Raw genomic sequence first — 18,193 nt, 5'->3', positions numbered from 1 at the left:
TCTTCTCTAGGAAGCTTTCTTTGACCTCCCTCTTCACTGAAGAAATGAAAGAGAAGAGAGAGAGAGAGAGAGAATTATTTAAGGTATCTGCAGAGTGCATGGAAGGTCAAAAACTGAAGGGAGTGAGAAAGAGTGAAGGAAGACAGGTTTTGAGGAGTAGGAGAAATAACTTTTCAACAAAATGAAAAGTAGTATTCTCTGAGAGCAGTAAGGACCCAGGACACTAGGATAGGTGATGGAAAGATACCTTTTTTAAAACTTAGATTCTGGCAGGGGTAGGAGGAACGGAGGCTGACAGAGTCACATGAGGTGAATGAAAAGATGGGAGAGGCCCAGGTTCAGGTGGACTGTGTGTCTGCATTGGTGTGGTCAGTTGGCACCAGTCAGTTGGCACCTGACTGGACTATGTATCTGCATCAGTGTGATCAGTTGGCACCTGCTCTCCCTTGTAAGAGAAAGAACCAGCACTATAGGGAGTGACCATGAGGTACCAGCCTGGCTGCCTGGGGCCACAGAAATGTCTTAAAGACACTGCCTGCACTAGCAGTAAATACACTGAAAAAGGAATTAATAAAATAGTTCCATCTACAATAGTTTCAAAAATGATAAAATGCTTAGAAGTAAGGTTAACCAAAAAAAAAATGCAAGACATATTCTGAAAACTACAAAGCATTCTTTTTACTTATTTATTTACTTTATTTTTTTTTGAGTTAGAGTCTCACTCTGTCACCCAGGCTGGAGTGCTGTGGCATGCTCATGGCCACCACAGCCTCGACCTGCTGGGCTCAGGTGATCCTTCCGCCCCAGCCTTCCAGGTAGTTAGACCTACCGGCACACGCCACCATGCCCGACTAATTATCTTATTTTTTGTAGAGACGAGATCTTGCCAAGTTGTCCAGGCTGGTCTCAAACCTCTGGGTTCAGGCAGTCCTCTTGTATTGCCTCACAAAGTGCTGGGATGACAGGCATGAGCTACTGTGACTGGCTCCTTTTTTTTTTTAATTTTATAATTTTAAAGATGTGGGGTACAATTCAGGGTTAGGTATACAAATGTTCATTATGCAGGTACCCTTGTTGATGAGGTGTGCCCCCCTAGCAGATTCCCACTACTGCCCATTCCGTCCCCCCTCCCCCGGCAATTTCCCACTACTACCAATCCTTTTCTTATGGTATTATGATAACAGTTCAAGGTCTGCTTATGAGCAAGAATATGTGATACTCAGTTCTTTGTTTCTGTGATACATCACTCAGTATTATAGACTCTAATTCCTTCCAGGTTGCTGTGAAGTTCATAATTTTGTCCTTCTTTAATGGCTGTATAATATTTCATCATGTACCACATTTTTAAAAATCCAGTCCTCTTTTGATAGGCAGCACAGTTGGTTCCATGATTTTGTTATTGTGAACAATGCTGCGATAAACATATGTATGCAGGGATCTTCTTTATACAGTGATTTGAGCCTCTCTGGGTATATTTCCAGTAGGGGGATTATAGGGTCATACGGAAGGTTAATTTTTAGATACTTTAGGAATCGCCAAACTGTTTTCCACAGAGGTGGTACTAGTTTACACTCCCACCAACAGTGTAGAATTGTTCCCTTTTCCCCACATCCTCTCCAGCATCTGTTGTTTTTCGAGTTATTGATGATGGCCATCCTGACTGGAGTTAGGTGGTATCTCAGAGTGGATTTAATTTGCATTTCTTTGATGACTAGTGAGGCTGAGCGTTTTTTCATGTGTCTGTTGGCTGCTTGTGTGTCTTCTTTTGAGAACTGTCTATTCATATCTTTTCCCCACTTTGTAATGGGGCTGTTTGTTTTTTCCTTTTCGACATGATTGAGTTCCTTGTAGATCTTAAATGTTAGGTCTTTGTCAGATATACAGTTGGCAAATATTTTTTCCCAGTCTATGGGCTGTCTCTCTGCTCTCTTGATGGTTTCTTTGACTTTGCAGAAGTTTTTCAGTTTGATGAGTTCCCACTATCTATCTTACCTCTTATGGCATGGGCACTTGGGATTTTGATCAGAAATTGATTGCCAGTTCCAATTTCCATAAGGGTGTCTTGTGCATTTTCTAAGGTTCTTATAGTTTGAGGTTTTATGTTTAAGTCTTTGATTCATTTAGAGTTGATTTCTGTGTATGGTGATAGGTAGGGGTCTTGTTTTAATCTTCTGCATGTGGTCAGCCAGTTTTCCCAGCACCATTTACCGAATAGGTTCTCCTCTCTTCAGTGGTTGGTGGAAGAGGTTTTGTCAGAGATGGAGTTGCTTGAGAAATTGATGTTTTGCTTCTGCAATCTCTATTTTTTTCCATTGGTCTATATGCCTGTTCTTGTACCAATGTCAGGTTGTTTTGATTACTGTAGCTTTATAATAAAGTTTAAAGTCTGAGAGTGTTATACTTCCTGCTTTTTTTTTTTTTTTTTTTTTTTTTGCTGAGGATTGTTGTGGTCAGTTATGTTTCCATATGAATTCCTGTATTGTCAGGAGAAGAATGCTCCAGGTCTGAGAAGAATGCTGCTGGTAATTTAATGGGTATTGCATTAAATCTGTAGATTGCCTTGGGTAGAATGGACATCTTAAAAGTGTTGATTCTTCCAATCCATGAGCGTGGAATATTTTTCCATTTGTCTGTGTCATCTTTGTTTTCTTTGAGCAGTGTTTTGTAGTTTTTGTTGTAAAGGTCTTTGACGTCTCTGGTTAGGAAGATGCCAAGGATTTCTTGTGGCTATTGTGAATGGGATTGTGCTTTTTATTTGGGTTTCTGTTTGTTTATCATTGGTGTATAGAAATGTGACTGTCTTTTGCACATTTATTTTATACCCTGAGACTTTACCAAAGTCCTTTATCAGTGCAAGGAGGTTTCTGACAGATTCTCTTGGGTTTTAGAGGTACATAATCATGTTGTCTACTTGACTTCCTCTTTTCCTGTTTGGATACCCCTGATCTCCTTCTCTTATCTGATTGCTCTAGCTAGTATGTACAAAACTGTGTTGAAAAGGAGGGGTGAGAGTGGGCATCCTTGTCTTGTTCTGGTTTTCAGGGGAAATGGTTCCAATTTCTGTCTGTTTAACAGTATGTTGGCTGTGGGTTTCTTGTCAATGGCTCTTACTATTTTGAGGTATCTTTCATCTATGCTTAGATGTTCAAGGGTTTTTATCAAGAAGGAGTGCTAGATTTTATGAAAAGCTTTTTCTGCATCTAATGATGTAATCATATGGTTTTTGTTTTTACATCTGTTGATGTATTTAATTATGTTTATGGTCTTGTGAATGTTGAATAGCACTGCATCCAGGGGATGAAGCCTACTTGGTTGTGGTGGATGATTTTTGAGATGTGGTGTTGGATGTGGTTTAGCTAGGATCTTATTGAGAATTTTAGCGTCTGTGTCCATCAAGTATATTGGTCTGTAGTTCTCTTTCTTTGTTGGCTCTTTACCTGGCTTGGGTATCAGTGTGATGTTAGCTTCACAAAATGACTTTGGGAGAGTTCCATCCTTCTCAATTACCTGGAATACTGTCAATGGGATTGGTATCAGTTTCTCCTTGTTTGTTTTGTAGAATTCTGCTGGAAAACCCTCTGGTCCAGGTCTTTTTTTTTTTGTAGCTAGTTTTCTGATGACGTAGTCAATTTCCCAGATTGTTATTGGTGTATTTCGGATCTCGATTTCTTCTTGTTTCAACCTGGGGAAGTTGTGTGATATCAGAAAGTCCTCTGTTTCCTTTAGGTTTTTAAGTTTGTTTCCATACAAGTGTACATAGTAGTCTCTGATAATCTTTTGTATTTCTTTGGGGTCAGTTGTCACTTGATTTTTGCATTTCTGTTTATTTGGCCTCTTCTCTCATTTTCTTGGTCAGTCTAGCTAGGGGGTTCATCAATCTTGTTTATCCTTTCAAAGAACCAGCTTTTTGTTTCGTTGATATTTTTGTATTATCTTTTTGTCTTCTATGTCCCAAATTTGGGCTTTTATTTTGGTGATCTGGATTCTTCTGCCGAAGTTAGGGTTTTGGTGGTCTTAGCTTTCCAGCTTCCTTAGGTGATTTGTTAGGCTGTTAACTTGTGATCTTTACATTTTCTTCATGCATGTCTATAGAGATATGGATTCCCCCCTCCTAGTAGTGCTTTCATGGCATCCCAGAGATTTTGGTAAGATGTTTCTTCATTTTCATTTGTTTCCAGGTATCTCTTAATCTCTGTTTTAATTTCCATGTTTACTCAGGAGTTGTTTAGCATCATGCTATTTAATGTCCACGCCTTTGTGTGTTTTGAGGGAACTTTTTTGGTGTTGATATTTATTTTTATTCCATTGTGGTCTGAAAAGGTACATGGCAGTATTTTACTCTTATGGGATTTGTTTATGCTTGGTTTGTGGCTGAGGATGTGGTTGATCTTAGAGTATGTTCCATGGGGTGATGAGTAGAATGTATATTCCATGGTTATTGGGTGTAGTGTTCTGTAGATATCAATTAAATCCATTTGGTCAAGTGTTGCATTGAGGTTTTGGATCTCCTTGTTGAATTTTGTCTTGATGATCTGTCTAGGATTGTGAGTGGGGTATTTAAATCCCCAGCTATGATAGTGTTAGAGTCAATACCTTTTTAAAGTTAACCTAGAAGCTGCTTTATGAAAGTTGGTGATCCTATGTTGGGTGCATATATGTTTAGGATGGCTATTTCTTATTGATGGATTGAACCTGTCATCAGTATGTATCTTTTTAAATTGTTAAATACCTGCTCTATCTTTTTAAAGTTTTGACAGCTTAAAGGGTATATTTTCTGATATTAAGATCATGACTCCTGCTTTCTTTTGTGTTCCATTCTGAAATGTTGTTTTCCATCCTCTGACTCTGAGTCTGTGAGTGTTCTTTCTGAAGAGATGAGTCTTTTGGAGACAATATATTGTTGCCTCATGATATCTTATCCATTTTGCCATTCTATATCTTTTCAGTGATGCATTTAGTCCATTCACATTCAGGCTAATTATTGAGATGTCAGAGTTTATCCCTGTCCTGAGATTCTTATAGAGTTTGTTGTTGCTGCTGCTGCTGTTTGTTTGTTTATTTGTTTGTTGTTTTTCTTTTTATTTTGGGGTAAATTAATATGTGCTTTCAACCTTTTCCTGCTTTCTTGTTTCTTCTGTGTTTAATACTTTCTTAAGTGTTTTTTGTACAGCTGGTCTAGAGGTAGTGTAAACGCTTAGGGATTGAATGTCTGGGAAGGATTTTAATTCTCCATCACTGATGAAGCTTAGCTTAGTTGTGTAGGTGATTCTTGCTTGAAATTGTTTATCTTTGAGAACTTTGAAGATTGAGCTCCAAGCTCTCTTAGCCTGAAGTGTTTCTGTAGATGTCTGCTGCTATTCGAATTGGTCCTCCCCAATAGGTAGTCTGACCTTTCTCTCTTGCTGCCTTTAGGATTTTTTCTTTTATACCTGCTTTGTGTAGGCAAATTACTATGTGTCTAGGAGTTGGTCTTCTCATTTATTGCTTTGCAGGACTTCTCTAATCTCTTGTAATTGAATGGTCACATCACTGATGAGATGAGGGAAGTTTTCTTGGATAATTTCATGGAATGTTTGTTCCAGAGTGGTCTCTTATCTCTATCTGTCTCAGGGATTCCAAATAATCTTAGGTTCAGCCTGTTGAAATAATTGCTCATCTCTTGGAGATTTTGTTCTGTCTTTTTATAAACTTTTTTTTCCATGTTTTCAACTGTTTGGGTAAGTTCTATATTTTGGTCCTCAAGTTATGAGATTCTTTTTTCTGCTTGGTTATTCCTGCTTTCCATGTTTATCAGTTTGTTATTTATTTCATTCACTATATTCTTTATTGCTATTATCTCAGTTAGCAACTCCTTCATTCTTTCCTCTTGTCTCTCTTCATTTCTATTTATTCTTTCTATTAATATCTTGATATCTGGGTTTATGGTTTGAGACCAGTCATTCTGGGTGCTCTTCATTTTTGAGTTCTAAAGTCTGCATTCTCAGTGGTTGACCTCCCAGGGGTCTGTGTAAGATCCATATTCCTCTTTTGGTTTTTCTTCATTTCTTTAGATTTTCCTCCCCCCCCCCTTTTTTTTTTACCTCTTCTTTAATTCTGTTGTTTAGTGATGTTGGGTAGCTTTTAGTTCTGTTTGCTCAATCTCTTATTCTTCCTTATGTAGATCCCCTGGCTTTGTTCAGTTCTGAAACTGACTTTTTGCAGTTTGGGGATTTAATTGAGGGGGAAGCAGTGATTCAGAAGCTATCTGCAGATCCCAGTATCTGCTGACAGGTGTGTGGCCCCTGGAACCCACTTCCCACCACCTTACAATCTGCCCATACAGTAGGGGTATATGTTTGCCCCCTGAAGGCAAAATGAGGTAAGAAAAAGGAAAAGAATAGAAAAAGGAAGGAGAAAGACATGAGAAAGGTGGAGAGAGAGAAGAAGAGGAAAAATGACAGGCTACCAACTAACAAATGAACAGAGAAACAAAGACAGAAAATATTTTAGAAAACAAAAACATACAGACAAAAATACAAACACACAAACCAACAAGCCCCCCCCCCATGTACTCTCCCTCAAAAATACCCATACACAAACAGGAAATCTAAAAACAAAAACAAAACCAAAAGCATTACAATAACAGAAGCAAAGCAATTATGCAAATGTAATCATAAACAGAAAGAAAGTAAGAAGAGGAAAAAAACGAAAACAAGTAAAAAACAACAACAACAAAAACTTGCTCTGCCACCCTTACTGTAACTCAAACTTCCTTTCAGCTGGTGCTGCTACATTAAGGAGTGGCTCTAGTCTCTAGCCCCTCTCCTCTGCTCTCAGTGCAGGCTGATAGGGTTACTCTCAGATGCCCCACAGACTACTGTAGGAGGAGGGTAGATCATATCTCGACTTACCCAGCTTGCTGCCACTGTTGTCAAGTCTTCCAGTATCTGTGTCTCTTCCAGCATGGGGAGGGGCATCTGTCTCTCCAAGTTGATGAGGAGATAACCTCTAGGTCCCAGGTTGGAGACTGGGTAGAGCTGGGTGGGGTGATGCAGGTCTCTGCCTGGTCCCGGGACAGAGAAAATGGTGCTGATCAACATTTCTTCACTAGTGGCAGGGTTCCTTTCCAGCCCTCCATGACCTCCTCTCTTCACAGATCTTGGGGCTCAGGTCATTCTGTTGTCACAGATGATGGTGTGGGTTGGGTGCCCGGTGGTAAGGATCAGCTGCTTTCTGCTGTCTCTTTTCAGGAGAACCCTGAGAACAGTAGATGATCCTGCATACCAGGGTTTCCAATCTCAGGGCAGTGGAGGGTTGCATTCACCTCTGGAAGAGAGACCTGGGTGTATGAACCGAAGTCTTCCCTCAGATGGACTTTCACTCACCCACCAGCACACACCCACTTATGCAGAGTCTTTATGGTCACTCGCTTTTGCAGAGACTCTCAGAGTTCGACCTATTCTGTCACCATCTTGCCAGAAATGCTTTTTATTTATATTCCTCCTGAGTCTGCCCAGTGTCAGTGCTCCAAAACATTCTTGAAAGTTATTAAAGATCTAAATAAAAGAGCTATCCAGTACTCATGGATTAGAGGACTTAATATTGTTAAGATGTCAATTCTCCCCAAATTGATTTAGAAATTCAGTGCAATCCCTATCAAAATTTCAACTGCCATTTTTGCAGAAAGGAAAAGCTGATTCTAAAATACACAAGACACAAAAATACATAGGAAAATGCAAGGGAAATAGAATAGCCCGAGCAATATTGAACAATAAAGAAGTTGGAAGAATCATGCTTCCAAGTTCTAAGACTTACTACAAAGCTATATTAATCAAAGCAGTATAGTGCTGACAAAAAGATAGACATAGAGATAAAAGGAATAGTATTCAGAGTCCAGAAACAAACCCTCCCATTTAGAGTCAATTGATTTTCTAAAAGGGGGGACAAAATAATTCAACAGGGAAAGAATCATCTTTTCAACAAACGGTGCAGGAACAACCAGATATCCACATGAAAAAGAATGATTTTGAGTCTCTACCTTATACTGTTAGAAAAAAAAAGAATTCAAAGGGGATTAAAGACCTAAATATAAGAGCAAACACAATAAAATTCTTAGAAAACACAGGAGTGTAGCCGGGCTCAGTGGCTCAGCCTGTAATCCCACGCCTTTGGGAGGCTGAGGTGAGTGAATTGCCTGAGCCCGCAAGTTCGAGACCCACCTGGACAGCGAGATTTCATCTCTACAATAAATCGAAAAATCAGCCGGGAGTGGTAGCGCATGCCTACTCGGAAGGCTGAGGCGGAAGGATCGCCAGAGCCCAGCAGGTCGAGGCTGCGGTGGCCAGGAGTGGCCACTGCACTCCAGTCTGGGCAATAGAGTGAGACTCCAACTCAAAAAAATAAAAATAAAACAAACAAACAAAAAAAGAAAACACAGGAGTGAATCTTCATGACCTTGAATTTGGTATGGTTTCTTAGATATGACATCAAAAGCACAAGTAACCAAAGGAAAAAATACATAAATTGTATCTCCTCACAATTAAAAATTTTTATGCTTCAAAAAACACTATCAAGAAAATGAAAAAATAACCCACAGAATGGGAGAAAAGATTTGCAAATCATATATCTAAAAAAGGTATCTAAAATATTTAAACAACTCTTGCAGTTCAACGATTTTTTAAAAAAACCAATATTTTTAAGTGGATGTACGATCTGAATACATCCCCCGCCAACAAATGGCCACTAAGCACATGAAAAGATGCTCAACATCTTTGAGTCATTAGGAAAATGCAAATGAAAACCACAGTGTCCACTTCCCACTCACGAGGATGGTTAGAATAAAAAATGCAGACAATAGTCAGGATTTGGAGAAATGGAAATCTTGACTCATTGAGAATAGGAGTGATAAATAGTACAGCTGCTTTAGAAAACAGTTTGGCAGTTGCTTAGAAGGTTAAACATAGGGTTACCTTATGACCCAACAATGAGTAATTCTATTCCTAGGTCTGTATCTAAGATAATTAAAAACTTATGTTCACACATAAGCTTGTACAAGGGTGACCATAGCAGCATTATTCATGACAGTCAAAAATATGGAGACAACCCAAATGTCCATCAACTGGTAAATAAACGAAATAGTCAACATGAAGAAATGAGGCACAGCCATGTCTTGAAGAAAGATACTAGAGCACATGGATCTAGTTGCTCCAAAGATCTGAGAGGAGAGGACTAGGGAACTCAAAGAACTAGGGAAGACATTGTGGAAGAAAGAGAATCACTCTGAAACCTAGGAAAGTAGAAGACAGAATGTTCTACAGGAAGGCCAATAATAGCATTTCCAGGTGGGGAAACAGCTGGACAAAGTCTCGGAGGCAGGAAAGCCTGTTGGATGTGCAGAGGACAGGAAGAAGAAGTCCTCAAGGAAGGTGTGTGGGAGTGAAGAACTGTGGTAGGTAGACAACACCGTAAAAGCTCCCGGTTCAGGACTGGGACAAAATGGCGGGATTTAGTTGACAGCAGGTCCCAGGGTTCATACCCTTCTGCCTTGTGGGGGAAAAGCAGATGTAAGATCTGTTGGTCTGACTTCAGCCCCATCATCCTGTTTTCTTTTTTTTTTTTTTTTTTTTTTGAGTTGGCTCACTCTATCACCTAGGCTGGAGTGCAGTGGCATGCTCACGGCCACCACAGCCTTGACCCGTTGGGCTCAGGTGATCCTTCCACCTCAGCCTGCCAAGTAGCTGGACCTATAGGTGCGCACTACCACGCCCAGCTAATTTTTTGATTCACTGTAGAGATGAGGTCTCACCAAGTTGCCCAGGCTGGTCTCGAACCCCTGGGCTCAAGTAATCCTCTTGTCTCAGCCTCCCAAAGTGCTGGGATTATAGGCTTGGGAGACCGTGCCTGGCTTCCATCCTCCTTTAAACCACAGTTTTCTTCTCCTGACATCCTCATTAAAGAAGCCAAGTATTGGCCCCTCAACCAGGCCAGCAGAGCCTATGCATATCACCTCACATTTTCAGTGTGAGAAACCACCTTCTTCCAGAAAGGAAATCCCACCCAGGGCCCTCCTCACCTGCCCCTGCCCCTGCCCACCCTGCCACGTGCATGGCCTGGGGCTGGTATTTGGCTTCTCCTAGCAGCCTGGGTCTCATTTCACTCCCTAGCAGACCTCAGAAAGGAGAACCTCTAACTCCCAGTGGCATTTAGCTTTGCTCTTTAAACATCTGGGTCACAGATACGCTCAGTTAATTAATGTTCTTAGCACTGCTCGTTTGCCTGCTGGATAATAGATTGATTCATAATTTCAATAAGCAGCTGTGTATATCTTTCCCCTGAACATAAAGGCAACTTGCTCTCATTCACCACTTTGCATTTGGTAAATTTAAATATATTCAAAGAGACATTGTTTAGGGAGGGAAAGGGAGGGCTTCTGATTTTCTTACCATCTTGCCTCTAACAGTTACTCTGATTTGGAACTAATTTGGGTTTAAAGCACACGTTAACCGCATCTCTCTCAAGGGCACTTAATAAACTCTCTGTCCCTTGTTTAACGGGAGCAGGCAAGCCCTCCTCTTGGGATCAGAGCCAAGGGATTCTGAGGTAGATTTCACCAAGAAATGAGAACCCCTGCAGAGAATCTTATCAGCCAGAGAAGAGCCACTCCTGTCCCTGAGCAGAATTATCTTCTTGCTTCATTCCAGGGCAGAAATGCTCAGGCTCTCTGGAGGAGGCCCCTCTGTTCAACTCTGGGCCAGGACAGCCAACTATAGGTTCTATGGAGACCTGAGGAGAAAGGAGAGAACTTAGCCAGCTGTCCAGATGTGTTCACACCTCAGTTTTCTCACCTATAAAATGAGGAGAATAATAGAACCTATTTCACAGTGTTGTTGCAAAAATTACATGATTTCTTCTCTGCACGGTGGTTCAAAATGATGCAGAGTATGTCTTCAATACATGCTAACTGGTAGTATCACTTTTTAATTTATCAGGCACCAGCTGGGTAGATGTGACTGCCTTTTGTAAATGATGACATTCACCCCATTTATAAAGTACTCAGCCCCAAACATGTTTTCGAACGCTTGGCCTATGGTTTGCTCCCAGTGAGTAATTAAATAAATTAGACACAGACCCTACCCCTCAGATATGTGAAAGATAGATGAATGAATTTTCTTTGCATGGGAATATGATTATTAGACAACACGGGCAGCCTAGGCCACATTGTGAGAAGTTTTGCCAGGTGTTACCATCTCTATATAATTAGTTAGCAATAGCTGCACAAGGGCTACTCCAAACAACATGCACTTATTATTGTTCATGAGTCTACAGGTCAGCTGGATGTTTCTATGATCTGGGGATCAGGCTCTGCTGATTTTGGCTGCATTTGTTCCTACATCTCTTATCAGCAGTTAGCAGGCTGGCTGAGGGCTGCCTGATCCGGGTTAGCCTCATCCACTTGTCTGGTGGTTGGCTGGCAATTGGCTGGGCCACATACCTCTCCTCCTCCAGCAGGCCAGCCTGGGCTTACTGCCATGGGGACAGCAGGATTCCAAGTGAGTGAATGGAGGCATACTAGTCTAGGAACAGGTGTGTCCTCATGTCTGCTACATTCCGTTGATCAAAGCCAGTCACAGATGTTCAAAGGATGGGGAAGTAGACTCCATTTTCACAAAAATGGAGTCTAATTGTACAGAAGGAATAGTGGAGGAGGTGGTCATTTTTTTATTCTACCACCATCGTCTGGCATTTGCTCTTGTACATGGAGCGCAAAGCAAGTACCAGGATTGTGTTGCCCACTTAAGATGCTTCTGCTTTTTCATTATTATAAAGGCATGTGCAATTAATACTCTATCCATAAATGCTTGTTTACAATTCTGGTTATTTCCTTGAGACAGATTTCTAAAAGGGGATTTATTGAGTCAAAGACAGTGAACATTTTAAAGGCACAAAGCATCAGTTTAGAAATCCTCTTTTTTTTTTTTTTTGAGTCGGAATCTCACTCTGTCGCCCAGACTGGAGTGCAGTGGCCGCTCCCGGCCACCGCAGCCTCGACCTGCTGGGCTCCGGCGATCCTTCCGCCTCAGCCTTCCAAGTAGCCGGAATTACAGGCATGCGCTACCACACCCGGCTGATTTTTTGATTTATTGTAGAGATGAGGTCTCACCAAGTTGCCCAGGCGGGTCTCGAACTCGCAGGCTCAGGCAATCATCTCACCTCAGCCTCCCAAGGTGTGGGATTACAGGCTGAGCCACCGAGCCCGCTAGAAATCCTCTTTTTGAAAGGTTGTAGTAACTTATCCTCCTTCCAGCCCAACTATAAGAAGGCCCATCTTAAAGTCACCAAAATACAAAGAATCTCCTTTTAAAAATGTGTTATCTTATTGTTGTTTTAGGTTTTCTTTCCTTTATTACCTACGAGGTTGAATGCTGTCTAATGTCTGTTTCTTCTTCAGTGAATTGCCTCTTTGGGCCCTTTGAGTAGGGTAGAGTCAATCAATTTCTATTTATAAATAAGGAGGAAATAGAGACTCAGAGAGGTTAAGTGACTTGTTCAATGTAACCCAGCCAGTCGGAAGCAGAGCCAAGCTTTAGAAATCAGCTATTTTCACTCATTCCTATTGGTGCTGAGAACATGTTTTTAAAAAAAAAATTCAGAGTGGCCAAGGTTTCTGTATCACAGCTCAGCAAGTCTGGGGGCTTTCTAGAACAGGGCTCTTCTGTGAGTCAGGTTTGTGGGGAGCATGATAGGATCAGGATGGTGGCCACGACTACAGTACTGACAGCCGACATGAGCCTCGCTTCCCCTTGTGGTCTCATCCCTACCTCTCACGCCCACGCCCCTGCTGCTCTGGTCTCTCTACAGCTTGCGCGCTACACCAAGGAAGGCTTCCTGCACTTGGGCGCCCTGGGGACCACCACACTTCTCCCTGATACCCGCTGCCTGGTAGACAACTCCAAGAGTCGGCTGCCCCAGCTCCTTGACTGCGACAAGGTCAAGAGCAGTCTGTACAAGCGCTGGAACTTCATCCAGGTGAGTGTCCTTATAGTGCGGGTGCAGAGGCTGCAGGTGGTGCAGGTGCAGAGGCCCACAGGTAAATCTGGGTTCCCCAGGAGTCCCCATTGAAGAGCAACCCAGAACCCAGGCCTCCCAGCTTCAGCCCAAACTCGTGGACCCAAAGCATTTTTGTGGGGGGATTTCCTTCCTGATTCCAGTGTCAGTGCTAGGTTGGTTCAGCTCTTAAGAGGGGAGTGAGTGGACATTTCCCTGACATCTGCTAAGTACTCACAGCCAGTAGGGTTGAGAAAGTCAGATCGTGACTATCCCAGGAAATTTCCCATCCTGACCCTATTCCCTACCAATGCTCCTCACCTGATTCACCTCTTCAAACTTGGTGATGTGTATTTATGTTCTGACTTCAGACCCTCCGGAAGAGAATCCCATGATCGATAGCGCGCTCTCTCTCTCTCTCTCTCTCTCTCTCTCTCTCTCTCTCATATGTCTCTGTCTCTCTCCTCCTTTTCACCCCCTCCCTTCCCAGAATGGAGCCATCATGAATAAAGGCACAGGGCGCTGCCTGGAGGTGGAGAACCGTGGCCTGGCCGGCATCGACCTCATTCTCCGTAGCTGCACGGGACAGAGGTGGACCATAAAGAATTCCATCAAGTAGAGAGAAGGAGCTGGGGCATCCGGAGCCTGGACCCCAGGACATAGCTGGTCCATCCATCTTCTGGACCAGTCACACTGGTGGGGAGACAACAAGAGGCCAACAGGTGCTCAGTGGGCCTCCCAGGGTTTCTCCAGGGCAGCATGGGGGGCCCAGGCGGAGACTTTCTGTCCCCCTCAGGCATTCAGCTGCCCACAAGGCTCATGCACCCTGGAAAAGCCCTCTGCCCCCTCTCTGGGAAACCAGGAGCTGTGTCTTCTGCAGCCCCAGATGTGGACCTGGTACTGAGGAGTGAGACTGTCCATGTCTCCTCCTCCTCATCACCCATCCCAGTATCAGGATCTGGGACTGGCAGGGTACCCCCCTGCGTCTCATCTTTTGCTGCAGCTTCTGAATTCCACCCCAGCCATCAGCACAGTGGGAGGCAGCGAGGCCTTCTGCCACATCCTAGCTTCCCCTCCTCAGAGGAGGTTGCAAGGCACTGGGGCTCAGTTTCCTCTGATATTGCTTCTGCCCTTTAACATCCCAAGGCAGCCGCCACCCCAAACCTTCCCACCAAGGTGGCTTTGGAGACCCCGGCTCTGGACTTTGCTGGACCCTCCTTGGGGTGACCTGGAAAGAGCTAATGCCTTGTCTCCTAGTCAACTGAGCACCAGGGTCCTGTCGACAAGTTTGGGTCAGCCTCCTTGCCTGTGCCTGGAGAAAGCCAGAGACAGAAATAGGTTGTGTATACAGGATGGTCCCAGCTGCGAGGGCCCCACGGGGTGGAGCTAGGTGGCAGACCAGGGGCCCCTGACTCTCAGAGGCTGCCCCCAGGAGCCGCAGGAAGCCTTCATCTAGAACTTACGGGCTGAGGCTGGCACAGCACAGGGCACTGGGACTCTGGAAGATGCTGTGCACTCACCTCATTTCATCCACACTCTGCTGGTTGGCAGGGAACAAGGCAGTCGTTCCTCTCTTAAGAGTAATAATTTTTTCCGATTGCCCTCTGGTTAGGGTGCACTTATAAATCAGAGTTAATATATGGACGTGTGTGCATGCACATGAGTGAGTGTGTGTGTGTGTGTGTGCCCGTGTGCTGCGTGTAGCTGGGTGTGTGCGTGTGTGTTTGGCATGTGTGTCTGAGCGTGTGGCCTTGGGCTTGCCACTTCATGGCTCGCCTGGGTGGGGACATGGCTGCTAGAACGTGTGGGGTTGGCCCCGTGTCACTGGCCGGGAGGACATGGCTCGCCCTGCCCCATGGGGTGTCCCAGACAGAAGGCTGTCCCCCCTGCCAGTCTCCATATCTCCCCCGTGCTGTCCCTGGCCAGCCCCAGCCCAGAGCCAAACCTTGTATTTGCCCTGTTGCCCAGTGTGGGATTCACAGTGTCTCATTTGGTGGCATCTTATTGGTGATCAATCCTCACCCTATCTCCCACCTTGTGAAATAAATACATGCTAGCACTTCCCAAAGCGGCATCATTTGCTTCTTGATTCCTCCAGAACAGAGGCTGGGAAGGGAGGGACCTGGGAGTTTGGAAGGTTTGTTCTTATTAAAGGATAAAAGGTCTTCACCTATTAAGGCTGAGACAAAGCCAGTCTGCCCTTGCATACACCTTCCTCCAAAGCGGGACAGAACTTGACCTTGACACTCACTCACTTACCCCCTTGTGGGCTCCAAGTTAGGAGGGTCAGGTTGGTGTGGAAAGCCACAAGGAAGAGGAGAGCTGCCAGGGGACCTGGCCTGGCTGGCCTTATCTGTCCTCTCCAGCTGCCATCCAGCAAATTCTACCTCTCAAAGCCCTGGAGCCTGTGGTAAAGCATCTTGAAGGTTTATGGAAAAGTGAAATCCTATAAGACTCCAGGCCTTCTGTCATAGAAACAGGCCTGGGGGGAATCGGCTGGGAGTTTCCTTGGCTCTGATAGCCTCTCTCTCTTTCCTGTGAGGAAGCCAAGAAGACCCATCTCCATCGGTGTCACACAACACATCTACACACATGTCAGCCATCATTTTTTTAGGTTCTCTGGGAATCAGAATCCACAAGCACACTGATGACAGATGTAGCTGATTGGTCATGAGGAGTTGGTGAATCTAAATATTGCATCTCATGAAGACAGTGAAAAGAGCCGGCTATCTTCAGGTCCCCTGCATGGGAGTTCTTAGGGGAGAGGTGGACATGTAGAGACCACACCTCGGGGCTAGAGGAGAGAGTCAGTGAGTTACAGCCACACTCGCTGGACTTTGGGCTCATTTGTGCTCAGGCTGCTCCCTGAGATGTAGACATCTGCAGGTGTCCTAGAACTTGAGAGAAATGAGTGCTGCTCTACCTTAGGGCCGCTCTGCAACAGGGCAGAGGGCTGGGCTTGCTTATTTCTGTGTGTGGGGGTGCTGGTTCAGGACCCATGGGATGCTCTAAGACTTAGCTCTAGCCCTTGGCTCCAGGGTCCAAGAGCCTGGACTGCCCAGTCATGTTGGCACCAGCCGTCAGCTTCATCCTAAAAGCTCAGGACTCCTAAGGAGACTGACCAGAGCATGAGGTCAGTATCCAGGGTCAGCGTCCTCTGGACCCCACTGGTCTCCCTGGGCCCGATGGCATTGGGAGTAGCCAGAGACCAAGGTAGAGAGGAGACATTGTGGAAGCCAGAAAGAGGGAGAAAAAGAAAAGAGAAACAGGACAGGGATCGGGGGGGTGAGGAGGGGGGAGGGGTTGGTTCCAAGTCCTTTGGGAGAATTTGAAAGTTCTAGAGACCCCACATCTTGGCACAGTGACTGCCAGGGCAGCACACTCCAAGTCTTGAGCTTAAGGGATGTCACACACTCCTTCATCCTATGTTGGCAGTTGGCACCATCTATAGTTGTGGAGGTGACATATTCATTTACCAGCCCTCACTGTCACCTCTCTCACAGGACGGATACAGCAAATGAGGCCAGGCTGAGACTCTGTCTCCCTCCTGCTCCGCCCTGTCCTCTCCCTTCACACTAGAGCTCTGGCATGCCATTTTCTTTCTCTTTTCTCTCATTTTTTTCCCCCTCAATTTATATGACAAAAAAAAAAATCCCAGATGGTATTCCTGATAAACGTCCAAACTGTCAAAGCCAATGTCTTTGCATCTCTCCGTTATTTCTCAAATGTTTTCTTATGGTTTGACATATGCTGGTGACTAGAGTCAAAGAAGAAATAGAAAAGACAGAGACATCACAGCAGGGGCCGGAAGCCACCATCGTGAGCCACTCCGAGCCTTTTCATGTGGGTTTCTGAAGTCGTTTTTGCCTCATCTTTTTTTCTACCATTCTTAAAAAAAAAAATTTCAGTTTCACCAAGTGAGGCCCTGGCCACGCCACCAGGGCCACAGTGAATTTGTCCCTGACTGGCGTGCTATTCCTCCTTATCCCTGTTTGTTGCTCTGAAGAGGAGTGACAGGCAGCTGGAAATGGGCTCAGGAGAGGGGCTGGGAGCCCACATAGGAAACCAGGAGGCCCATGGAGCCTGGAAACAAGCCAGACAGCTAGGTGCTCTGTTCCTGCTGATAGCCACGGAATTCGCCTCCTGTTTGATTTGAGCTCCTTACTGGCAGTGAGGCAGATAGATCATCAGCTCCTAATCCCACCCCCTCCCCCCAGCCATGAATCTCTGAGTTTTCTCACTTCTCAGGCAAGTTTCCTTGAGTTTGAGGATCAGTGGTGGACCCCAAACTCCAGAGGTGCATTTCACTTCAGTTCAACAAATATATTTAGACATCTCGCCTGTGGTTTGCTTTTTATGACTTTTTGGAGGATAGAAGAAAGGCAAAGAGGCAAGTGATGGAGCTAAAAAACACTAAGTGCAAAAGCATGTGGTGAACAGATAAACAGCATGTCCTTTGCCTTTGAAAGCTCTTATCTGAGAGGAGAAAACAGACACAATGTATTGTAGACAGCCCTGGAGCCTGGGCAACCAGGAAATGGGGTCTTTGCCTATGGGCATGAGTGGGAGGTCTGGGCGTATTAGCAGATTCCAGTGTTCTTTCCCCAAAGAGGACTCCACTGATGGCTGGATCTTGCACATGTGACTCTAAGCTTGACTTCCTCTGCTGCCTGTTGATAACGAGCTCCCAGCACTGCCTGCCCAAGCACGGAGAACCAGAGACAGAGAACCAGACAGGGGTCACTGATGCCGCGGATGGTTCCAGAACACAAGACACTGTCAGACCTAGCCATGATTATTTCCATCCTTAACGAGTGGTCAGAGGCTCATGTTCCTCCAGGATAAAAGCCTCATCTAATCCACTGTCCTAGTGAACGCCCACCCACCTGTCCAGGTAGTCGTTCAGTATCTGCTTGATAAACTCTAGAGACAGGTTATTCTAGGCCTGGAAAAATCTTGATAGTGAGCCAAGCACACCCCAAATCTCAAGAACCTCTTCCCACTGTCCAGCCCTCTGAAGGCTGAAAACAAGACTCAGACTTCTGCTGTCCAATGAGATTAATTGCTCGTTAAAACCTACAGTGCACCTTCAAGTCCATGAACCCCTCTAAGCTTGAACGCTGCCACTGTAACTGAGAGAGAAACAACCTCGATTCCATGGTCAGCACCT

The 18,193-nt window shown here is 44.5% G+C and overlaps 1 protein-coding gene across 1 annotated transcript in view; it reads left to right on the top strand.

Moving 5' to 3' along the window:
- Positions 1 to 15,091, top strand: part of LOC103270144 (putative polypeptide N-acetylgalactosaminyltransferase-like protein 3) — a 121,219-nt gene extending 106,128 nt beyond the window's left edge. Inside the window, exons 5-6 of the mRNA XM_021717422.1 lie at positions 12,838 to 13,005; positions 13,514 to 15,091. Of these exons, the coding sequence (XP_021573097.1) occupies positions 12,838 to 13,005; positions 13,514 to 13,642 (297 nt within the window). The 3' untranslated portion in view covers positions 13,643 to 15,091. The remainder of the gene's footprint in view (positions 1 to 12,837; positions 13,006 to 13,513) is intronic.
- The last annotated feature ends 3,102 nt before the right edge of the window (positions 15,092 to 18,193 follow it).

Source organism: Carlito syrichta, unplaced genomic scaffold (genome assembly GCF_000164805.1).
Source record: "Carlito syrichta isolate Samal-C Ts95f unplaced genomic scaffold, Tarsius_syrichta-2.0.1 Scaffold309734, whole genome shotgun sequence".
NCBI lineage: Eukaryota > Metazoa > Chordata > Mammalia > Primates > Tarsiidae > Carlito > Carlito syrichta.
This window is presented reverse-complemented; position numbering and strand designations above follow the sequence as displayed.